This window comes from Pteronotus mesoamericanus, unplaced genomic scaffold (genome assembly GCF_021234165.1).
Source record: "Pteronotus mesoamericanus isolate MK-2021 breed Mesoamerican mustached bat unplaced genomic scaffold, CSHL_Meso_final contig_78, whole genome shotgun sequence".
Classification (NCBI taxonomy): Eukaryota; Metazoa; Chordata; class Mammalia; order Chiroptera; family Mormoopidae; genus Pteronotus; species Pteronotus mesoamericanus.
The window spans coordinates 26,801,510-26,827,795 of NW_026555258.1; the positions used below are offsets into that span (position 1 = coordinate 26,801,510).

The 26,286-nt window shown below is 33.9% G+C and overlaps 1 protein-coding gene across 4 annotated transcripts in view; it reads right to left on the bottom strand.

Moving 5' to 3' along the window:
* Positions 1 to 26,286, bottom strand: part of STX17 (syntaxin 17) — a 59,002-nt gene that overhangs the window by 14,722 nt on the left and 17,994 nt on the right. For all 4 annotated transcript variants that reach the window (XM_054584615.1, XM_054584617.1, XM_054584614.1 and 1 more), the window contains exons 3-4: positions 19,652 to 19,717; positions 7,532 to 7,757 (exon numbers count right to left, since the gene is read on the bottom strand). In XM_054584615.1, the coding sequence (XP_054440590.1) occupies positions 7,532 to 7,757; positions 19,652 to 19,717 (292 nt within the window). The remainder of the gene's footprint in view (positions 1 to 7,531; positions 7,758 to 19,651; positions 19,718 to 26,286) is intronic.

Consider the following 26,286-nt stretch of genomic DNA (forward strand, 5'->3'; position numbering starts at 1 on the left):
CTATAAAAATAGATTTACCGATAGATTGTTCCTAAGTTAACAATTTTTTTTCTTTAATTAGTCTACAAAATCATCTAAGAAAAATGGGTACAAATATTATCTGCTCAAACTGAATAACTAAAGCTAGATGTACAAGAACTACCAAAAGAAAATTATTCTATTTGGCCAATGTCCCATGAAGAGATACCCAATGTTTAACAATCTTTACTGCTAAATCACTAAACTTCTTTTTTGTTGCTATTTTAGTAAGCTGTTAAAAGTGGGGAAGTGATGCGTTTTTAGCAATGAAAACCAGTCATTTTGGTAACAAACTTGTCATCAAACTAACATTTACTACCATATGTATATTTCTGTACTTATTGTCACTCTACTCCTCTTCCAAATCATTTTTCTGGCCCATACCTCCATTGCTTCTAATTCTTTTCTGAGTTTTAAAAAGTCGTCAACCCACTAAGGCTTTCCTCATTAAACGCTGTTATGATGATGAATCAATTTATACTCCAAACTCCACCTTCAAGTCTTTCTTATTTCCTTGTATTGGTTTTACCAACCATTCATTCATTAAACTTATATTTATACAATGCCTACTATATCCCAATCGGTGCTAAGATGCTGGGGACACGACGATAAACCACAAAAACAGTTCCAAGGAGTCAGCACAGTGCAGTTCTTAAGAATGTGGGTCTCATCAGAAAGACCTGGGTAAGAATCATGGTTTGTCTATTTGCTAGCTTTTTGGCTTAGGATGGTATTTCATTTCTGACTTATTTTCCTCATTTATAAAATAAGATGATACTTTGTATTGTGCCTGGCATATATATCAAGCATTGGGTTGGCCAAAAGTTTGTTTGGTTTTTTTGTACACTGGCTCTAGAAACACTTAGTTGTCTTTAACTTCATTCAAAATAGTTTTGTTAGATTGTATTGCGACAGCTGTCATATCAGGGTACATTTAAAAAAACATCAAAATTGTGAACTTTTTTGTAGCCATTTTAATTTTACAGATGGAAGAAAAGCAACATTTTTAGCATATTATGCTTTATTATTTCAAGAAAAGTAAAAACACAACTGCAAAAAAAAAAAAAGATTTGTGCAGTACATGGAAAAGGCACTACGATGGATTGAATGTGTCAAGAATGGTTTGTGAAGTTTCGTGCTGGAGATTTCTTGCTGAATGATGCTCCATGGTCGGGTAGGCCAGTTGAAGTTGATGGTAATAAACTCCAGACATCTGAGAACAATCAACATTACACCCCATGGGAGCTAGTGACATACTCAATATATCCAAATCAATAAAGTTATTGGTGGAAATGAAAATGTGTCTTTCATTTTATGGAAAAAAATACATGGACTTTTTGTCCAACCCAATACAAGTGGTTAATAGTTATTCCTACTGACATTGCTATTGGTACTGTTATTAATGGAGCTTACCATACAAAGTGTGATACAGACACGTTAACAGGCAAGTTCACTATTGTCTGACAAGAACTGTGATATGGGTAAGTATGGAATGCTATGTGAACACAGAAGAGAGATAGTTAACCCAGGCTTGTGGAGGAGAGAATGGCCCAAGAAGGCTCTGAAGCTAAAGCCGGAGGGTGAACAGAAATTATGTAAGTGAAGTGGGGCAAGAGTGGAGGGAGAAGCAGAGAGTATTTAGATCGGGGAGAATAGTCTGTTGCATGGGTTTGGGAACTGAAAGGTGTTCAGTATAGTGGAAGCATATTGTCTGACAAGAGAAAAACAGAGGTTGAGGTTGGAAATTGAGGGTGACATCGCTCATGGCATTGTAAACTATGTTAAAGAGTTTTTTTTATCTTTCTCGTAAGATCAATGTGGAACTATTAAAAGGAGTAGAAGACTACTGGGAAGCTGCAGGGTGCTCTATCAGATTTCAGATTTAGAAAGGGAACCATAGTAGTGGTGTGTAGAATATAATCTATTATATGGATGAAGTTGAAAGATAAAAAAATTAGAGAGTGAAAAACCAGTTGGGAGACTGTTCAATACATCCGGTGCAAAAATGATGAGGATCTGCTTCAGGGCAGTGGCAGTGGAAACATACAGAAGAGATCTGAAGGTCTACTTTCCATTCGTCCTCCTTACTTCAAACCTGAAACAGCACTTGCCACTTTAAAATTTTGGGGACACTCACTATGTATTGTGTTGAGTACCGGGGATGAAAATGAAATACAAAATAGCTGCTCTCAAGGAACTTATATTCTGGAAGAGTCAGACATACAAAGAGACAAGTCTAAAACAGTTGAGAGAGTTCATTAACACCTAAGTAAATAGGTAAAGATACGCCGAATGCTTCATGGGAGCTCCAAGCTGGGGTGGCACTGGACCCAGCGAGGTGTGGTGTGCCGCCTGTGGGACAGCTCCCTAGAACTGATGACCTTGGTAGGCAAAGAAGATAGGATTATAAATTCTAGGTAGAAAAACTAGCATGAAAAAGGCCCTCAAAGAAGAAATACAGCTTAACATAAAATTAGCAGTTTGGTCTTGCCACACCATAAAGTAAAAAATACAAAGATACAAGTATAACATGTTAATCATGGTTAGAAGGGGCCTCGCAGTCCAGTTTAAGACTGGACTTTATCTGGTAGACAGTGGAGAGCTACTGAAAGGTTGTAAGCAGCGAAATGACAGTGATGTGACACCTGATCTAATCAAAAAAGTCATTAAAACACTAAGTCCAACTTCTCTCTCAATTTCTTTTTCCATCCTAGCCTATAAATGAATGGTATTTTACAAAACTGCATTACCAGTTCACTTTCAGAATTTATGAATGTTTTACCTCTCAAGGGGGAAAGAAAAAGCTGTTTAAATTGTTTAGGAAAAGCATAAAGTAATTTGACTAAAAAGTAATTTGTAGGCTTATCCGAATCGACCATGTTCTTTTAATTTTTAATCTTAACTTATCTGAATACATTTCCTTATCCAAAGGACGAACAAAAACAGATACAGAATAAGTTTAATATTACAACATTATGGCAAAACCCAACATTTTAAAAGCTCTCTATGATCTTTATACATGCTTAAGAGTTATATATCCCATGTCCTAACATCACTAAAGACATTTTCATTTTAACTTCAATCAAGATAAATGAGTTACTCTAAGACTTTTCTTCTACTTAATATTCCTATTATAAGAATGTCAACTTCTTCAATACCATGATGAATAATGATAACTGCACTATTAACAGACCAAGTGTAAAGCATAACTTCATAAACACAACACCCACTCTGAAGATTTTTTTAGGGCAGAGGATTCAAATAAATTATGCAAGGGTATAAAACAAAATGAGGAGAAATTATCATATAGAAATTCCTGATCTAAAATGAAGGGATGGGAACTGTTTGACATTTTAGGCAAACATTAAAGATTTCCCTCAGTAAAAAACAAAAAATGTTTAAGTCACTTAAATTTCACTTGAAATCAAGTTGCATATGCATCTCAGTTCAAAATGAAGTCTTAGGACAAAGAAATCTGTCCTCTTCCATGGAAAATTCTGCTGTAAACTCACAACTAATCATTTCAAGGTATGACTAATAATTAAGAAATGAAACCCTTTAATTTCTACAACTTCCATAATTCATTTATTCCAATTTGTATTAAAAATCTGTAGTTCAGTCATCATCCACTAACTTTGAACTTTTACAAATTGCTACAGATGTAAGAAGGCAAAACATTGTCACAGATTACAGCTGCAGGAGAGGAGGCTAAAGAGCTCTTCCTCTGTCCACACATGTCAAAACTGCTGTTGTTTTACACGACATAATAATCTCAGCTAGACCCACCTACACGTAAACAACAGCAAGAATAAGGGCACAGAAGATATCACTCACCACTGCTTTCAAACTCCAGTTTGAAAACCCTACTACTGACTTATAAACTGAAATAAATATTAAGCTATTTTTAGTTGAAGTGAGAAATAAGCTTAATAACATAGACATAAGACTTCTCCCTTCTCTCTATATATCTAAACTTCCATCCATTCATTTATTCATATTCATTGTCTCCCTCTCCCCAAGGGCCCCGCTTCCTTCTCTCTCCATATTTCATGAAGCAGTAATTCTACTAAGAATTACAACACAATATATAAAAAAATTGCCACTAAACTTTAGTACATTAGAAAAAGTGTCATTATAAATCTAAATTGATTCAAAAACATTTCCTGAATTTTTTCATGTTCTGACAGCTTAAAAATAGTGAAATTAATGTACTGATCATCTCCATAAACCCATCTATCAAAATAAAATGACTTCTAAGAAATGCCTTCACTTAGCAGCAAAGGAGTATTTTTAAGAAAATGAAGACCAATTGAAAACACATCTTGTGAATAGTGTATGAAAACCATCTACATGTTTTACAAAATGCTTCAGCACATATATATATATATACCTGTGATAAAATCAAGGATTTCATCAAATTTAATGTGCTCATCTGAAGTTCCCAGAAGTTTTAAGATTGGATTCTTTTCTTTTGTGAATATTTGTTTAAAATGTACTAAGATTCTGTTCCTATTGCGCCGGCGAAGTTGGGTGCTAGATGGGGAGGATGAAAAGACAGAGACGGAGAGAAGCGATGCCTCCGTCTGCACGACTTGATACACCTTTCTAAGTACCAATCCCATCTGTAGGCTCATCGCTTCCCTGGGTGGGACGCAATACGCCAAAAGTGAAATGACACACAACCGAGACAGTAGGGAGTTTCTCAAATCAAGCAAGATCGGCAGAGAAGATTTGCTTTAGGAACTCGCAGAGGTTGGACAAAAGAAACAGCAAAATCATCGCAGGTTTCCCCCAAACTTAATAAGCTTCTTTCATTCTCCAGAGAACATAAAACACCCTATTCTACTTGTTATTTCTATTTGTAAATGAAAAACTATTTTTGTGTTTTGATTTCACTCATGGAAATGTGGCAACATTGCTCCTGACTCTCTGCTGATGTTTCCGACCAATTTATTTAGAGTTGGTTTGAATTTTTAAAGGAAGAAGTATTTTAAGGCACTTCTATGCAAATCAAACACATTTTTTTTTCTGTATAGGCTGTCACTACTATAATGAGTCTCTAAAGCAAAAATAAAGAAAAAACAGAGAACACTGGATAAAAACATGTAGAATGACAGAAGAGATTCTATAGCTAAAAGAAGACCACACGTGGAGCAAATCCAATTCCTACCCCACTACTAAACTCTCATGTAAATTAGTGCTTTCATTTCGTATTCTTTTCCTCCTATCCTCTCAATCACTTTTTAATAATATTTCTGGATTGAAGGCAGTCTAGTAGGCACTCTCATATTTGGTAAAAAGGTCAGGCACCTGGTGAACCAGTTAATTTTAACTGCTTAATGTTGGCTATGGATTCAAAGTCAAAGTGTGATCTGACCAGCAGACCATTCAGAATCTGAAATTCTAACATTGTTTTAGGTGTAACTTAGGTATTTGATTTTATAAATGGAATGATTGTCTCAATGAAATCAGCATTGGTTGCAGAGATTTAATTTTGTAGTTTCTCCCAGTGTACAAGTGATTAGGTGTTAGGCCAGTTTGGTGTTCCATGAATTGAGAATCAATAGTTAGAAAATGAATTTCATCTGTTATTTCTTCTCCCTCTTCCTCTGGCTTTGCCCCCCTCTTTTTCATTTCCTTTATACACATGCTTCTCAAATTTTGCCGACATTTAAAAAAAAAAAATACGAGTCAGCTTCCTCTGGAGAAAGTTAATTGTCAGCAAACTGGGTAAACTGCCTTCTTCTAATAATCACCCACTTGCTCCGATGATGTATAAACCCAAGGTTTTTGAGCCCAAACAGTCCTGTTATTAGAAACATCAATGATGGAACAATAAAATAAAAATTAAAGCAAGTATTAGAATACTATCATATTGTAAGAAAACTCTCAGAACTGAAATTTTCTGTTTGCTGTTGGTGAGCAATTCAAAGTTAAAAAGTCCAAGAGACTGATGCCAGCAATGCTTTCCAGAAAAACCAGCACATCTTCACTGTTATTACTGCTATCACAATTGCCAGAATGTCTGGGGGGCTAAGACGGCTTCTTAACCACATGGAACTATGACACCTAGTTTCTCTTCACGTGCACATAAAGTATCCATTTGTACTAAATGGAAAAAAAAAAACAACATTAAGCTCCACCTATACGGTGGTGATACTTCTGTATGAACAGAACAATGTGAACAGTAACTACGAACTATCAAAAAGTATTCTTCCCAAATACTCTTCCACTAAGGGTTGAGTGCTAACATTTCCTTCTTCCCAAAACAACACGTTAGGTACTGGTTATGCACAGTGATGTGATTTATAGCACATCTGAAGTTACAAAATTGTCCCTAAAAAGATATTTACTCCTTTATATTTATAAAATATATTATATTTATAGTTATTAATGGCCCATTATGTGCCAAGCACTATGCACTATGTGCTAGGTAACTAAGGTTACAATAAAAGCAAGATTGCCCAGGAGCTCGGGACCAATGGCCTAAATGTTTCTTCTAATTATTTTTCTATTTCCGTGCAAACTACTGGATCATTAGCACTGAAAATATAAGGTTAAAAATAATGAGGAGCCTTCTAGGTAAATGAAAAGAGAAAAACCTGGCAGGTGTAGCATCTCTCAGATTCTATGTTAATTTGTAATTTATGCATACTCCACCTTTTCCATAAAGACTTAGGCAGCTTAAAACAAATAAAATGTAAAAAGATGGCATAAATTAAAAATCAAAAAGAAACTCTAAAACAAAAAAAGGAAAACCCTAAAACAGGAAAGGGCAGCAATCATAAAATAAAGCTGGCATAGTTTAAAAACTTGGCTTTTGGTAGTTAAAAATTGTGGATTTAAGCTTTCTAGTACAGAAACCTTATCAGTGTTGCCATTCAATACCCATAAGATTTTTTTTAAAAAGACCATTTTCTCCGAAGTACATATTACTATGCATTTTTTTCAGGGTTCCTTATAAAAAATATTGCTATAATGCAATCAATTATTATCAATTACATCTCTAGTAGAGATATGAGAAGTTTCACCAGGTTGTTTCTTAGAGTATCACTTTATAAAAGCTGATGACATAACCTCTGATGCAGATTTTTTTTTTAAGTGCTGTCAGTTAAATTCAGAAAAACTGAGCTGGGAAATAGCTCTAACATCCACTGTGAAAATCAAAATGCATAAGAAGGAGGCATTACCAACTAGGGTACCCTTGCACTCGGAGATGAGGGAAGAGTACTCAGTACACAAGGATGATATTCTCCTTAAGAATTTTGTTTTCTTTATATAGAAAAATAGGTATTTAAAGCCCTGAAGTTCCACTTTATACAGCATAGGCTCAAAATTTCTATCCTGCAAAACTTCTAGGATATGCATTTCCAGGCATACTCAGGGTCCGACAATTGAGTATACTGGACTAGGAGGTAATCCCTGGAGGCAAAGATTATCTGCAACATCTATGCAAGGAGGTGAACTTTAATTAACTGCATCACTATGATCAAGAATAAGACTAGGACATTACCACCAACAGTCACAGATCTGGTCAAAGAAGGCTGTACTAAAGTTTCTTCATCATTAAATTGTTTCTTAAGTTCTTCTACAGATTCCAGATGGAGTTGGAGAAATTCTGTTGTTGCTGCTGAGGCTTCTTCTTTAACAGGATCTATCATTCTCTTCAGGAGCCCTAGGTCATCTTTTCGGACTTTCAAACAAAGCTTCTCCATTTCTCGGATATTGGAGCGGAGTTGCTATAAAAAAAAAAAAAGAATTAGAGCCACCATATATCTTAATATAAAATATATTTATTTTCAGAGTTAATCTAATAATGGTTATGAATGACATGGTTACAAATGATCTGTACAATAGAAGGTATGCATAATACTTTTCTATTTTTCATGTCTCTGGCCAAAACCAGCTTCTTTAGAACTTACATCGTCATACTTTAAATTTATTTAATGTTTTTCCTTCATTAAATGATTATTACAAAGGTAACAAATGCTCTTCATAATATATCAAACGCTGCAGAAACATATCAAGAAAAATTTAATGATTTCCCCACATCACCAATTCCACCATTTCTCTTAACCTACATTTCTCATTGCTCGTGTAAACACTGACATACCTAGCTATTTTACACAAAAAATGAATTCCATTATGCACAATAAATTATAATTTGTCATTCCTCTCCCAGACTTAACAATAGATCCGTGAATATCCCTCCTGGTCAGCAGCTGTACCATATTCCATAATATGAATGGAATATAATTTATTCAAACACTCCCCCAGGGATCAACATTCATGTTGTTTCTGGTTTTTAGTTATTACAAACTACGAAACAAATATTCCTGAATATAAATCCTAATACTACAATAAGCATATAATAGTACTATAGTAAATATTACTATACTATATTTTGTAGAAGTGAATCTCAAAAGTGGGAGTACTCAAATAATAATGTGCATTTTTATTTCAATAGCTATTATCAGCTTTTTTCCCCCAAAGGCTGTAACAATTCATTCTACCACCAAAATGAGTACCCATTTCCCCACGTTCTACCAGTAGTATTTGTTATCTCATTGTTTTTTTACTTTGCATTTGTTTTTGAGTGAAGTTGCTGGATTTTTTCCAAATGATTTCCCCCTCTTTAAAAAAATCTGTTAGCATAATCATACATTTTCCTGTAATGTGCTAATATAATGATATATGAGCAAGTTTCATAAATAGACACATTTTTATATTTCTGAAATAAACCTTCCTGGTGTGTGCGTATAATCTTTTAATACACTGTTGGATTCAATTTGCTAATATTTTATTTGGAATGTGAGCAAATGAGTATGTGTGCATGCATGTGTGTATAGGGGAACAACATGTGTCTCTACTATCTTTATTAGATTTAAACTCATTCTAACAGGTTTAAGGTATGCTAGCTTCATAAACTGAGGAGGTTTCCATCGTTTTAATGGTCTATATTTTGAAAAACATAATAACCAACTATTTTTGACAAATAAAATTAACTTGCAAGAATGGTCTCAGTATGATAATTTTAAAAATCATAGATCTCTATTCATATAGTAGTTTGAATGCTTTTCCCTTAATGTATTTTTCAAAGATACTAATGCAAATCCTATCTAGTAGAACAAAAATGTATTAACTTCTTTAATTTCTGAAGTACGTACTCTGAGTGAGGTGTTCCACGAGGGTTAAAATCCAAGTATTCTTACAAGTCCAGCATTCCTTCCATTAAACTATAAGCACAATCCCTATCTATACGGTACCTTAATACAAGCTAAAGTATCAATTTTATTTTAGTAAAATTGAAGTTAATTCTTAAAATAAGGTTTACCTACAAGCTAAAGTATCTTGTTAGATTTTCTGGGTGAATCAAAAACATATGCCTCTATCCTACCTATCCTCTCAGCTTCCTTTAACCTTATGTCCACTCTTACCATTCCAATGTGAGCTGGAAAACCTAAAGATAATTGGACTATAGATAAATGCAAGCATTCATATGTAAAAATCACAGAGCCTTAAGAAGCCTATCTGCTCATCCAATCCACCCGTATTTTCCTTATTTTACAATAAGGAAACTGGAGTCCAGATGAACACAGTGGCAGGACTAGGACTACAACCCAGTTCTCAAACCCTGAAATGTTATGTTTCCAGCACAGCACCATCTCTTGGCGGTGTGATTCCTTCCGGGCCTACAGTTGTAAAGCTTGGTGACATAGTTGCCACACAGCCCATAGAGCTGTTTTAGGCAATATCATCTTATAGGTGCATTTAAAAATCTCTGCAGCTAATAAGCATTTGCCTGTGACATATTCTTCCTCTCATAAAATTTGTACATATTTCTATACATATTTGTATAGTGTCCAGTAAAGAACTCTATTACTATGGATAGAAGGGGAAATGTTAATGGAGAGAAAGAATGTACCCACTGAACAATAAAGTCTGATACTACACTAACAAAAACACAATAATGGCTACATTTTTATCAACACTTAGTGTAAGCTGTCCAATGTGTTAAGTGCTTTATGTTCTTTTTTTGTTTTACCTTCACAATTTATTTTTGAAATATATATTACTATTATTCTCATTTTACAACACAGAAAATAAAAGCAAGAAATTAAGAAAATAGTCCAGGAATACATTCCTAGCAAAAAGGAAAGCCAAGAATCAAATCCAGGCTCTACAGCCTGTGTTCTTGACAACTTTATTATACAGGTACACTATCCAACAGAAACATAACGGAAATTGCAAATGTAAGCCATATACATAATTTTACAATTTCTAATAGTCACATTAGATATGTGAAAAAAAACAGATGAAATTAATTTTAACAATATATTTTATTTAACCCAATGTGTCCAAAATATTGTGATTTCAACATGGAAATAATGTAAAAAATTATTAATAAAATTTTACATGCTTTTATTCACAGAATTAGAAATGTGCAATATATTTTACATTCACAGCGCATTTAAATTCAAACTAGCCACATTTTAAGTGTTCAACAATTATATGTGGCCACTTATAATTCTGTGAAATTATAAATATGTGATTATGTGAAAAAAGAAAAAGCACACAATACAGTGAAAGGTTTAAACTTAAATATATCAACAATTATATTAAATATAAATGGAATAAATGTTCCAGTTAAAAGATAAAGATTTTCAGACTAGAAAAGAATACAAAACTCAAGAAATACATCTAAAACATAAATACATAAATACAGATAGTTAAAAGTAAAAGGGTGAAAAACAAACCATGCACATCTAATAACCCACCCCCAAAGAAAACCTGCAATATAAATAACATAAAAATGGACTTTAAAGCCACAACATTTATACAATCATCTTCTAATAATAGTATCTTCACCATGAATATGTAATTCTAAAGTTAGGTATGCCTAATACCATAGCCACAATATATTTAATGAAAAAATTAACAGAGCTACAAAGATAAATAAACAAGTCCACAATCTTAACAGAAGGCTTTAATACGTCTCTGAGGAACTAACAGAACAAATGGACAAAGGGATGCAAGTAAGGTACAGAGACTTTGAGTAATAATATTAACATAAACTTCTGTTAGGATTGTATAAAGCATTGTATCCAACAGTTTCAGAATATACATCTCCTTTAAAACAAACCACAGAGAACATTTACAAACACTGATTATATACTGAGTCTTAAAGTAAGTTTGAATAAAATTTCAGGAATATTATCATATAGACCTTGCATTCTGATCATAAAATTAAACTTGAAATCATTAACATAAATATGCCTAAAAACACTACATGTCTGAAAATGAAGGGGGACTCTTATAAATATATATTTCACTGGACAAAACAGAAATTGCAATGGAAATTAGAAATGCTTTGAACTAAATTGAAAAGCAATGCCTACTAAAACTAATAGGCAGCTAAAGCAGTATTTAGAAATTTATAGCTCTAAGTGTGTGTGTGTGTGTGTGTGTGTGTGTAGAAGGAGGCCTGAAAGTTAAACAACTGAACATACATCTTAAGAACCTAAAAAATAGCAAAAAAACAACAAAAAGTAACAGAGTAGAAAGAAAACAATAAAGGTTTGAACATGAATTTCATGAAACAGAAAAAAAACAAGCATGTAATAGGTTTAAAAAAGCCAAAATTTGATATTTGGAAGATTAATTGGTACTCGTCACTAAGAAGTAGTTAAAAAAATAAAGACACAAATAACCAAAATCAGAAAAGGGACATCACTACTGATTTTTCAGATATTAAAAGATAACAAGAGGATATTACGAATATATTTATGTCAATAAACTAGAAAAGTTAGGTGAAATGGTTAAATTCCTAGAAATCTATAGCTTAGCACAACTGACAAAAAATAGAAATAACTCCTCTCTCTCCCTACATACATACACAAAACCAAGACCAAACAAACAAATAAAAGAAACCCCAGGATAGATGGTTTCATCAGCCAATTCTTCTAAGGGTTTAAAAGAAATTACACTAACTCTACAAGAGAACAGGAAAAGAACATTCTCTAACTTATTTTATGATAGCAAACCTTGATACCAAACTCAACAAGGAGAGTAAGAAAAAGAAAGAATTCAGAGCAGTCTCACATGCTTGTGAACATGATGTGAAATGCTGAAGACAGTGTCAGCAATTTAAACTCAGCATCGCATTAAAAAAACAATAAACCAGTGGAAAATGTTCATGGATTGGAGGACTCAGTACTGCAAAGCATGTCACTTGGACAGACATCTATAGACCAACAGATTCAACAAATCTATTTAATCTATAGATTCAGTATCTACTAATTCAATAAAGTCAAACAAAATTTTAATCGATAGATTCATAATACGTAGATTCAATAAATAATAATACTTGAAAAAGGTTCTTTGTTTTGTTTTGGTGGAACTTGACAAGCTGATTCTAAAATGTACATGGAGCCCCGGCTGGTGTGGGTCAGTGCACTGAGTGCAGGCCTGTGAACCAAAGGGTTGCTGGTTTGATTCCCAGTCTAGGGCACGTTTCTCGGTTTTGGGCCAACTCCCCAGCAGGGGGTGCGTGAGAGGCACCCGCCCAGTGATGTTTCCCTCTCTTTCCCCCTCCCTTCCCCTCTCTCTATAAATAAATAAATAAATAAATAAATAAATAAATAAATGTATATGGAAATGTGGATACAGGGCTGAGACTAGCCTTTATAGAAGGTAGGAGAACTTCTATTAATACTGCTTGATTATAAAGCAACAGTAATTAAGACAGCATGGTTTTGGTGCAAGAACAGAAAAGTTCACCAATGAAACAGATGACCCAGAAACAATCCAAATATAAATACACTGGATTTATGACAAAGGACAGTGCTGTGAGAGATGACTTTACCAAAACATAGTGCTTGGTTATTCAGGTATCCATATGAGGAAAAACAAACCTGCATATACCACCTCACACCATACACAATTATCAATCAGGTGGACTTTGACCTAAATACGAAAGGCAAAACAACAGAAGGGTATCTTCACGATGCTGGGGGAAAGACCTCTTAAAAGTGCACAAAAAACACCAATCATAAAAGTCTGATAACCTTGACTGTATTAAATTAACTTCTAGTCACAAGGGACAAACTAAAAGAGTAAAAAGGTTAATCACTGAGTGGAAAAAAAATTGCAACACATACGCTGACAAAGGGGTCATAGGCAGAATAAAGAACGCATATTTTATAGATCAGTAAGAAAAGGATGGGCCGTAGAAATGTGGGCAAGAAGCCTAAATAGGCACTTCTCATAATAAATAAATAAGTACTCAATCCTTCTAATAACCTGGATAAATATAAATTAAATCAAAATTAGTTATCTACTAAATAGGTAAAATTAAAGTCTGATTTCACTAAATATTGGTGAGAATCTGGTACCCACAGGAACTCACATTCACTGCTGGAAGGAGTGTAAAATTAGTACAACTACCTTGGAAAACAGTTTGGCATTATTAACTAAAGCTGAAAATAAGGATGCCTGGGGAACCAGCAATCTCTGTCAAAGGAATACGACTCAACAGAAATGTATGCACATGTGTACCAGTAAAACTATCCAAGAATGTTAATAAAACTGAAAACACTCAAATGTCCATTAATAGAATGGATACACTATGGTATAAACTCATACAGTGAAATACAAACACCAAAGAAAATGAATGAGCTACTGCTACAGACAACAAAAGCCAGGAACAAAAGATACATTGTTTCACTGAATTTATGTAATCTTCAAAAACAAACTAAACTGAAGTATAGTTTTAATGATACATTTGTATGGTAAAACTATAGAGAAAAGCTAGGAAGTAATTAACATATAAATCAAACTGTGATTAGTTGTGGGGGGTGGGACGGGGAGTGGGGAAGGTGGCTATAACTGGGAAGAAGCTTCTAGAATGTTGATAATGGCCTATTTCTTGATCTGAGTAGTGGTTACATGAAGTTCACAGTATAATTTGTTTTGGTGTACATTTATATTTTATGCCTTTTATACCACCTGCTGTATTTCACAGTAAAAAGTTTTCATAATAGTTTTAGAAAATAAAATTATACTAACCGGTATGATTGGTTAAACTAAGCACAGAAACAAGTTTGAAAGCATTTGGGTAGGGGTATATTGAGTAGCAATCTCACTGTGGAAGTATAGTAGGTGCCACCTGGCTGGACAAAATATATTAATTCATTCATTTGACTATATTCTAAGGCTTGTAGGAACAGGGTCTATGCCTATTTTCTTCACCATTGTATCCTTAAGGCTGTGTTTTATCCCTGACATACAGTTTGATTCAATTAAACATAGTAAATGAATAAATACTTTCTTATTATTTTCCACAAAGGGGCAAAGCAGTGGTCCAACAACAACAGGAATCTCCAACTATCAAGAAACTAGCTAGAATTCTTCCCTAGAAAAGCATAATATAAGTCCTAGCGTATGAAACATTTCATCTTCCATTGGTTGGAAAAAGTAATAAAAGGAATGACTCTTCAGGAATTAATTCTGACATACAAGCATAAAATAATAAAGTGGGAATGAAATCCATGAGAGACCAATCATGCTATCTTGGAAATTCATCATACTTACAAAAAGAAATACTAAAAATAGTGATAATTTAGGGGAGTGAATCAAGTTTAGACAAAATAGTTGTATGGTGCTAATGGCAGAAATTATATTGCAAAAGGATCTTTTCTAAAAGAGAGAGAGTTTATAAAAAGTGAAATTCTGACAATGAAAAAAGTGTTAATCTGATAACAAAGAAAGTGGCATCTTAAAAATCCAATATAGTTGTGTAAGGCGTGCTGTGATAACTTCAGAATTTTAAGAGACTTAAAAAAAAAAAAGGAAAGAAAAGCAATGTGAACAAGGATGAATACAAAAGAATGGCGTGAAATGAGAATCACGTAAGTAATGTAGAGCCCAGAATGAGCGGAGGCTGGTAAAAAATGCTAAGAACAATAAAAAAGATTTAAAAAAATACATGTAGAGCAAGAAGAACAGGAAAGAAGGTTTAGGCCCACTGCTTGGGGCAGATGGTATAATGTTAACAGATGATGCAGAGAAAGTAAAACTACTTAACTCCTATTTTGTTTTTCATTCCCTATTAAGGAGAAATAGTCACAATGGAAAGGGACATAAGAAACATGCTCAGAGGACTCTTAAAACATCTTATTGTATCTGGACAGGCTTCATTAAGCAGGTGAGATCTGAGCTGTCCCTAAAGAATAATACTGGGAAAACAGAACATACTAAATACAAAGAATAGATTGGGAAAGGATGGAAGTAAAGTAGAAGGTAGAAGTTTTCTAAATATTATATTTCATCAGTTTTAGGACACAGTATCTTTTGTACATTTTAAGATCTCTGAAATTGGAATTCATCTTAAAATACATGATAAAAAATTTTTCTGTCATTCTTATCTGGCACCACTTTTTCCTTCTTAGAAGTATTCAAAATAATGGTGTGTCTTACAGCTCTGGCTGGGTGGCTGACCTGATCAGAGCACTGTCCTGTGCACCAAAAGTGGTGGGTTCGATTACCAGTCAGGGCACATATCTAGGTTGCTGTTCAAACCCCAATCGGGGTGCATGAGGGAGGTAACCAATCAATGTATCTATCTCACATTGATGTTACCCTCTCTCTCGCTTTTTCCATTCTCAAAAAACAAAAATCAATATTAAAAAATCTTCAAATGAGGATTAAAGGGTAATGGTGTATTTACAATTGATGGTAACTTATATTTTATTTCCTAAGGTTCTATAGTCAGAGGAAAAATCAAGGATCCTAAGTCCTAATTAATCAGCTCATGAATATTTAAAGACCAAATTTAAGTTTAAATTTCTCTGAAGCTTATAATAACCTAAAACAAGTTACCTTCTAAATTCATTTTGGAATCTACTCTTTTATCTTCTCTTTCATTCTCTACCTGGCCCTTGCTTCTCTCTAGTCTTTTCTCCTAACTTCTGTCTACTATCCTTACTTCTCTCTCTTTCCTCCTGATTCCTTCTCATTTCTATTGCTTCTTCCCTTCAAATTGTTTTTTAATATATTTTATTGATTATGTAATGATTATTATAGTTGTCCCAATTTTTCCCCCTTTGCCCCCTCCACCCAGTACCCCCTATTGCCTCTGGCAATCCCCATTCCTTAGTTCACATCCATGGGTCATGCATAAAAGTTCTTTGGCTACTCCATTTCCTATACTGTTCTTAACATGCCCCTGTCTATTTTGTACCGACCAATTTTAATGAACAAATTTAATTGTTCGTTAAATTGTTGAAAAATAAGTTTTGTACAAACTAGCAAAAAAACAAACCTATACATAAAATTCAGGGCTGATGTGAATAAAAACTAAGCAAATACCCACATCTAATAGCAGTTTCAAGCACACTCTTTTAATGACATACATAAATCTTTTGTGCCAGATAGAAATCAATAGAGTAGATATATATTTAAAATCAGTAAACACTTTCACCATAACAATTACCTTAAGAAAATCAAGTGATTTTTTAAAATTGATTTTTAGAGAGGGAGAGAGGGAGGGAGAAAAAGAGAGAGAGGGAGAGAGATCAATTTGTTGTTCCACTTATTTATGCATTCATTGGTTGCTGCTTGTATGTGCTCTGACCAGGAATTGAACCTGCAACCTTGGCATATAGGGATGATGTGCTAACTAACTGAACTACCCAGCAGGGCCATATGTCATTTTTAATGATACTTTAAGTGAAGACTGTAAAACAATTCAAGTCATAATAATCTTATTGACATTAATGTTCTTAGGACCATTCAATAAACACTGAATCTTGCTGAGCACTAGGTATTTTGGGATACACAAATAGCAGTGACATAGTCCCTGAGCTTTAGGCCTATAAATGAGTTAGGAAGCAGTAAAATTTTATATATATATATATATATATATATATTTGGACTTCTATATATAAATAGACTTCTCTCTCTCTCATTGAGAATTTCTATCTAGATCTCAAATCAATCTGTTTTTCTCTACCTCCGCCATCTCTGTAACCCCTCCTAAATGATCTCTTGTATTCACCTCATTCTATCCCAGTCTATTAACTATACTGCAACTATAGAAACCTTTTTGAAATGCAAGAGAACAAGAGATGCATTCTTTGGAGAAAAAGACTCTAGATTTAGAAATACCAGGCACAAGGCTAAAAGAAAGGATTTATATGAAAGCCTGTACTGAACAATAAAAGCCCAACAGCCTTCACCTAACCTGCTTCAATAACTGAAAAATAAGTATTTACTTGCCCTACAGGGAGAATGAGGATTCTTCTTTAGATAACTAAACTAAAACCACCTCTGGATACCGATATTTGGAGGTTCTTCCAAAGAAAATGCCAGCTTGCCAAAGCACCTTTAAGTAGAGTCTGCCAGCAGACAAGCAATTGGTTCTTTAGTATCTCAGAAGGGCAGAAGTTATATCCAAAGACAAAATCCTAGGCAAAAAAGGAAGCAAGAAAAAACTCTTGAAAGATAATATAATACCAGAAATAAAGAATTCAGTAGAACTGCAGATAAAGCTGAGAAAATCTCCCAGAAAGTAGAAGAGAAAAATTAAACAAGCAATCCAAGAATCTCAATATCCAATAGAATAAGAATCTGCAAACTTTTGCAGCCAAGGGCCAGAGAGTAAATAGTTCAGGCTTTGCCGTCCATATGGCCTCTGTTGCAACCACTCAGCTCTGCTGTTGTAGTGTGAAAGCAGCCAAAGACAATGTGTAAACAAATGGGGCAGATAGCAGGCCAGATTTGGTCTGTGAGCCACGGTTTGCTGATTCTTGCAAAAAAATATTTTAAAAGGAAAAAAAAAGAACAAAGGGAAAATACAAAGGAATTAACTATCAAATAAATATCTTAAGAAAATTTCCCAGAACTAAATAACATGACTTTTTACAGTGAAAGGGTCCAACACACACACACACACACACACACACACACACACCCCGCCCCCCCAATTTCAGAATACCAGGGATAAAAAGAGCACAAAGAGTTCTGAAGTGGAAAAAATGGTTCTAAACAAAGACTGGGAAATCACATGATAACACTTAAAATTTTTTTATTTTTCAGGTGCAGTTTACATTTAACATTATTTTGTATTAGTTTCAGGTGTACAGCATAGTGGTTAGACAATCATGTACTTTACAAAGTGTTTCCCTGATACTTCCAGTATCCCCCTGGCACCATGCAGTTATTTCAATATTATTGACTGTATTCCCTGTGCTGAACTTTACATCCCTGTGACCATTCTGTAGATACCAATTTGTACTTCTTAATTCCATCACCTTTTTCACCCAGTCCTCCAATCCCCCTCTCTTCTGGCAGCCATGAGTCTGTTCTCTGGATGTCTAAGTCTGTTTCCTTTATTATTTTTTTAATTGAATTGATCAGTGTGACAAGTTTCAGAATATCAGCTATGTAACAAGCCTAGGAAATAAGTCCAGGCTGAAACTGGGAAAGAAGGGCGTCAGAAGAAAGTCTTCAGGAGAAAGCATAGAAGTGATGTATTTGAGCACATGAAAAATATTATTGATGTATGTAGCAGAGATGTGCAGCATTTAGGGGGGAAAAACCTACAAATATACAGAAATCCAGGCATAAAAAGTGAGGCAATTATTAACTTCAAAAAAAAAAGAGGCTGTGCTATATTTCACTAACTTGGCTTAGCAAGACACTTTATCTTTATAATCAAATAATGAGATATTAATAACTAATTTAACAAAAAGTTATATGTAATCATATAAGGGGAAGGGAAGTAAAAGAGGAAGGTGGAAAAGTTAGGTCTCCACCTATTATGGCAAAAAGTGAAGAGATCATGTCTACACCTGATTACGAAATACCTGTCTACACACAGAGTGTAGGAATAAAGAGCTAAAAACCAGAGGGAATGACCAAAAGGATTAAAAGTGGTTTCTTTCAAGTAGGACTTGAAGATGGCTCAAGTTAGGGTTTTATAAGCCTTTTAATTTTATTTGGCTTTTAACTATATACATATGTGATTTTTAAAAATTAATTAAAAACAATTAAAATTTATTTATTAAAAAGCCAATAAGTAGCAAAGAATAATTGCAACATTGCGTTAATTCAACAATAGTACAAAAGATCAGTATCTTCAAACTAAAAGGAATTCTTGCAAAAGACAGCAACATAATATTATATATGCAAGGGGCATGAACAGGCAACTTTTGTAAATTTACAAATGAAATACTACCATCCAAAATGTGTATTAAAAAAACCTTTCACATATGAAAACAATAAAAGAAAAAAATCCAGATTAAAACAAAAAGAAAGCAACATTATTTTAATCTACTAATTAGCAAAATGAGAGAAATAGGTAGTATTAATATTGGTAGGTTTTTGGAATATGCCTGATTGTGAGAATGTAAGTTGATATATCATTTCTGGAGGAAATTTTAGTAATATGAACCAAAATTTTAAAAATATGTCTGGAATTTGATTCAGTAATTCCTGAAATGAATTCCTGGTAAAAATGAATCCTTAAGAAAATAGTTATAAATATGCACAAAAGGATTCAGCTACAGGGGTATTCATTTTAGCAAAATTTTCTGAAGTCTTTTTCATATTGATTTACTAGAAACAGCCTTACCTGAACTGTACGCCCCGCATTGATATGCTCTTCATGCAGCTTGTCCCAGATTCTGCATCTCTGATACTACACAAAAGAGAGGGGAAAGGTACTAATTTTTTAATCACTAAAGTGATTATTTCTGGTTACCACAAAAACCCCCCAGTCACCTACCCAAACTTAAACATACCAGCTAAAAAAGTTATTGACTTAGCAATGGCAGTTAACTATCCAAAGACCATATAGATAAGACTTTTTTTCCAAAAACATTACATACAAAATTCTGGCAAATGATAAATGGTAAAACAAAAATCACTAGACTCTATTTATTTTATTGAGAGTATAAACTTTGCCTATTTTTTTTAATCTCCAAAGCTTTTGCAACATAAAGAACGAGAGTGTAAAAGAATGTAAAAAATAAGATTAATGGCATTAATCAGATATTCTTACTACACATGAAGAATTCTGTCAATGATAGCGTTAGGTACTGAAAATTAAAATCTGATTTTGAGGAAAAGTAACATTGACATTGTAAATAGAAAATATGTATAAATGAGACTGAGCCCTTAATATCTGTTTCATTTTTAACCAGGGCAATGTTTAGCTTTTAGAGTTTCATCCAAGAAACGTTATGAGCATAATAATGGTAAATGTTTCACTTGACAGGAACCATAACAAAATGTGTTAGATAACATTAGAGTAGAATATTATACAGAACAGAAACATCAACACCAAACATTACATATTATTTTTGGTTGAAAGAAAAAATCCAAAAATTAGCCCTGGCTGATATGGCTCAGTGGATTGAGTGCCAGTCTGCAAACCGAAGGATAACACGTTTGATTCCTAGCCTACGGCACATTCCTGGGTTGCAGACCAGATCCCCAGTAGGGGGCGCACGAGAGGCAACCACACATTGATGTTTCTCTCCCTCTCTCCCTCCCTTCCCCTCTCTAAAAATAAATAAAAATCTTCTAAAAAAAATCCAAATAATTAACATGTCAGCAGATATGAATAATGACATTATGTACATTTTGTTATACTACACTTCAAAAAAATGAAATGAAATTAAACTAACCTAGAAATATTTAAAAAGATAGAAACATGGAAATGTCTCATATGTGCATGGAAGGTATTAACAGATTATAAAAGTAGAGCTCTAAAAGAAATTTCTATGGCATTTTTATATTCCTTATTCTGCATATTCTTTAAATTTGATAGTGAATAATGCAGCAAACAAAAAAAAAACCTCTTGATACTCCAAAAATTTTTTTATATCCCCTAAGGACTAAAAAATAACTAATAAGCTTAAAAATAACTATATTAAAAATATATTTACCAAATATAAATTTAAAACCACTATCAAAAAATTTAATTTATAGGAAAAATTAAATTATCATCAGATCCAGTATGAATGCCCTTTAGATGTTATGATATTAATAAAAAGATGAGAATGGAAACCAAAGATACATGTTTAAAAGTAAATTGCTTTTAAATGTATTAATACTATTCTGACATGATATTTTAAGAAAACTTAACGTTAAGGAAACAGAGTTGAGAATTCAGGGAGGCCAGAGCTGCTAGAACTCATGGGGCAGAACATCGGAGAGGCGAGGACTATCCTAAAAGAGCACTCTGGAGATCTGTATGGTTCTCCTTTCAAGTCTCAGCCAAATACAGATCAGCACCTGCACACTAGGACACTACCTGAGGTCAAGAAAAGAACCACTGAAAAGCAACAGATGAACACATCCCTAAAGATTACACAAGGTGAGAAACAGTTCATGTGACCACAAGTCAGACCAGAAAAACCTTGCAACACACTGGATTTTAGGTAGAATACTCCAAACTATTGCCCCTTTATGGTAAAAAATTAGCCCTATAACAAAAGCTGTTCTGATTCTACCCAAGAAAGTTTAAAAGAAAACCTCAAAAAGATCAAACTATTCTCAAATAAGTTAAATGTGTTTCAGAATAAGGCTAAAAAATACAAAGGGTACTTAAAAATATTCGGTATCCATCAAGGTAAGGTACACAATGTTTGTCATCCAATAAACAACTACCATGCATGCAAAAAAACAAACAGGAAAGTATGATCTGTAATGAGAAAACTTAATCAACAAAAACAGGCTCAGGTATGATAGAAATAATGGAATTAATGAAGATGATATTAAAATATATTATGATGTATTCCATGTATTGAAGAAAGTAAAAGAAAACATGAACATACTGAGTGAGACATGAAAGAAAAGATTAGTACATTTAAAGACACAGCAATAAAAATAATCCAAAATGAAACAGAGAGAAATAAGATGGACAATAAATGAACAGTGAATCCATTGTTGCTCAGCCATGGGCCAACTGAAAGCAACACAATACATATGTAATTGGACTTCCTGAAGGAGATGAGAGCACAGGAAAAAATGTTTGAAAAACTAATGGCCAAAGCTTTTACAAGTCTAATAAAAAAAAATACTATAAACCCATAGGCCCAAGAAATTCAACAAATACCATAAAAAAGAAAAATGAAGAAAACTATACTAATGAACATCATCATAACAATACTTAAAATAAGTGATAGAAAAATCTTAAAAGTAGTCAGAGGAAAGAAATACACATGAAGTACAGAGGAACAAAGATAAGAATGATAGATGATTTCTCATGAGAAACAATGTAAGCCAGAAGATAGTGAAGCAACATCTTGAAAGTACTGAAAAACAAATCTAAAACTCAACCTAAAATTCCATACCCAAAGAAAATTTTTTTAAAGGCAAAATATTTTTTTGCAAACATAAATAAGATTACAGAATTCATTACCAGCAGGCTTGTACTATAAAAAGTGTTAAAGGAAGTCCTTTAAGCTATTAGAAAAAAATGATACCTGGTAAAAAACCTGGTTCTACATAGAGGAATTAAAGGAATACTGAACCCTGGCTGGGTGGCTCAGTTAGTTGGAGCATCTTCTCATACACCAAAAAGGTTGTGGGTTCGATCCCCTCATCAGAGCACATACATAGGTTGCAGTTCAATCGCCAGTCAGGGAACATACAGGAGGCAGCTGATGGATGTTTCTCTCTCACATTGACGTTTCTCTTTCCCTCCCCGTCCCTTCCTCTCTCTCTAAAATCAATACACATATCCTTGGATGAGGATTATAAAAAATGGTGAGGGAAAAAACAAACAAGTGCTGAAAATGGTAAAGACATAGGTAAACATAAAATGTGGTTTTTTTCTTATTTTCAAAATCTCTTTGAAAGATAACACTGTTTAAAACAAAAACAACAATAATATATTAGGGGGTTAGTAACTTATATAGAAGTAAAATATATAAATATAACACTACAAAGACCCAGAGAGAGAGGAAATAAAAGTAGATTGTTATAAGGTTCTTTCTTTTTAAACACTTTATTTATTTATTTTTTAGAGAGAGGGAAAAGGAGGAGAAACAGAGGGAGAGAAACATCGATAGGCTGCCTCTTGGCACACTTCCTGACTGGCGATCAGCCCACAACCCAGGCATGTGCTCTGACCGGGAACTGAACCCGTGACCATTCCACTTTGTGGAACGACGCCCAACCAACTGAGCCACAACAGTCAGGGCTAAAGTTCTTATAATATACTGAAGTTATATATAAAATCATTATTGGATAGTACAGTATGATAAGTCAAAGATGAATACTCTGAATTATAAAGCAACACCTAAAAAATAAAAATAAAAAACAAAGAGGAATAGTAAGTGAACAAAAGAGGAAAAAAATGGAAGTCTAAAAAATATGCAATTAACTCAAAAGAAAGGGTTAAAAGGAGAAAAAGGGGACAAAGAAAAGATGGGATAAATAGATAAAAATAGGAAGATGGTAGCCCTGATTGGTGTGGCTTAATGGGTTAGGCGTTCTCCAGCAAACAGAAAGGTCGCTGGTTCGATTACTGGTCAAGGCACATACCTGGGTTGTAGGTTCAATCCCCAGGAAGGGTGCATGCAAGAGGCAACTGATCGATTATGTTCTTCTCATGCATCTATGTTTCTCTCCCTCTCTTTCTCCCTCCCTTCCCCTCTCTCTAAAAATAAATAAAATCTTTTTTTTTTTAAAAAAGGGAGACGGTATATTTAAAGGCAACCATTTGACAAATGTCTGTTCATTATAAAAAGTCTCAACAAACTGAAAATAGAAGTTAATGTCCTTGACATGACAGAAACAGCTACAAAAACCCTGCTTAGTAGTGAAAGACTGTTTGATAATCTTAGGAACAAGGTAAGAATGTCCGGTTCCACCACCCCTATTAAACATCACACTGGAGGCCCCAACCAGTGCAATAAGGTGAGGGAAAAGGAGAGAGGGGCTGGGAGTAGAGGAGAGAATTGAAGAGACAGAGAGAGTGGGAGAGACAAAGAGAGAGAGAGGAGGGGAAACGGGGGAAGAAAGAGAGGGGAGAGAAAGAACAAAGAAGGAAGGGGAGGGGAGAGAAAGAAAAAGTTTAAGAAAAATAAAGAAAAGAAAAAAGAGAGAAAGGTGGAAAAGAGGGAGGGAAAAAAAAAAGAAAAGTTTGTCTTCAGAGATGACATGATTGTCTACATAGAAAATAACAAAGCTATTCTATACTACAGATGGCCCAATGACTACAAGCCATAAGCTGAGGATTACTCATGTAATGAAGATAAACAATACCTATCCCAATGTAAAGGTTAAAGTGATTCAGCTCACAGTGCCTATGAAATATCAAAAATAAAAAACCCAAAACAACACTAAGGATATGTCCCAGGAATGGTGTGAATCTCCTAATGCCTTAGAAACTATTAATTGTACCTTTGCTGAGTACCAGGGTAGGCTAACTTACATAAGTAACCCATTTCTAAATATCAGCCTTGCAGTTAGGAGTTTTTCACATATCTTAATTCTCACAATAACCCTATGAAGAAGATTTTAATTTTACCTTTAAAACTCTCTAAAAATCATAGGCATTTGCAGCTTTTTCCTGAATGGTTAAATTGGTGCACATTAAATCTGTGCACCTCAAGGTCCACTGACTACACAGTGCCATGTGAAGATGCTATGTTTATGCCTGACTGGGATGGAATCTATCAGGGCACATTCCACAGTAACTCAGTAGGGACTTGAACAAAAAAACAATGTTTTGAAAGGTAGAAAAATGGGGTGGGAACTGCTAAGAGATGTAGGAGAGAAAGCAAGACTATTCAACTCTATTTTTTCCATCTTCCTTCTTCATTGAGGTTAATCTTCAGAAGAGAACAGTCTACAATAAACATAATCAAGAGGAAAATGAAACCCAAGAAAGACTAAGAACAAACCTAGAGTCCAAGTCAACAGGCCCAGAGAAATTATATCAGAGTGAACCAAAAGACCTTGCAAATGTAATCACAGAAACACTTGCTTATCTATGAGGAACTGGGAAGAATTGAAAAGGCTCCTACAGACCAGCAAATATTGATCCAATTTTCACAAAAGGAAGTATCATTAAAATGCTGCAGACTATAAATCTTTGAGAAAATTCTATGTCACATTATCAGAGAGATGGCTTGTGAGCATTTACCGAAATGGTGACAGTATATCAGAGTGTTCTGTACCTCTCCTGTTTAACATCTATCATCAATGCCTTTGATGATAGACAAACAAAGAATGTATACATATATTTGTTTGAAAACAAAGAATGTATACATACCAAATTTTCAGATAACAAACTAGAAGGAATAATTACATAGATGAAAGATCACAATTCCACACAAGAAGAAATGTGACAATGATAAATGTAAAGACTAACATTTAAATTAAAAAGAACAATTACTTGTACAAGTATTGGGTTGGTAAAAAAGTTCTTTTGGTCTTTTTTCCCTAAAATGGCTCTAGTAGTGCTTAGTTGTCTTTAACTTAATTCAAAACAATTTTGTTAGATTGTATTGTGACAGCTGTTCTATCAGCATGCATTTAAAAAAAAACCTATCAAAATTCATAAATTTTTGTGTAGCCATTTTAATAATGAAGATGGAAGAAAATGAGCATCATTCTTGGCATATTATCCATTATTATTTCAAGAAAGGTAAAAACACAACTGAAACGCAATAAATGGAGAAGGTGCTGTGACTGATGGAACATATCAAAAGTGGTGTGCGATGTTTCGTGCCGGAGATTTCTTGCTGGAGGATGCTCCATGGACGCGTAGACCAGTTGAAGTTGACAGTGATCAAATCGAGATATTGAGACCAATCAATGTTATATCATGTGGGAGACAGCCAACATACTCAAAATATCCAAATCAATAAAGTTACTGGTGACAATGAAAACTGTGTCTTTTATTTTACAAAAAAAACTAAACGAAATTTTTGGTCAACCCAATATAAGAAATAGGTATGCTCTGGCTCAACAGCTGAAATACATATAAAAAAAGTCCTATGCATTTTATTTAGTTGATTACAAAACCAATAAAAAAAGCCAGAAATATAAAGTTCTAAAACAACTGATGCAATCTTAGGCTGTATCCTTGAATACACATATTCATTCATTCAACACACTTTCATTAGGAGTACACTATGTTTCAAGCACAATATTAGAAGTTAAACACATTTACCAACATAGTGATCTCAAGAAAGTAATTTAACTACTCTAGGTCTGCTTGCTGACCTAAAAAAGAAGACAAAAATA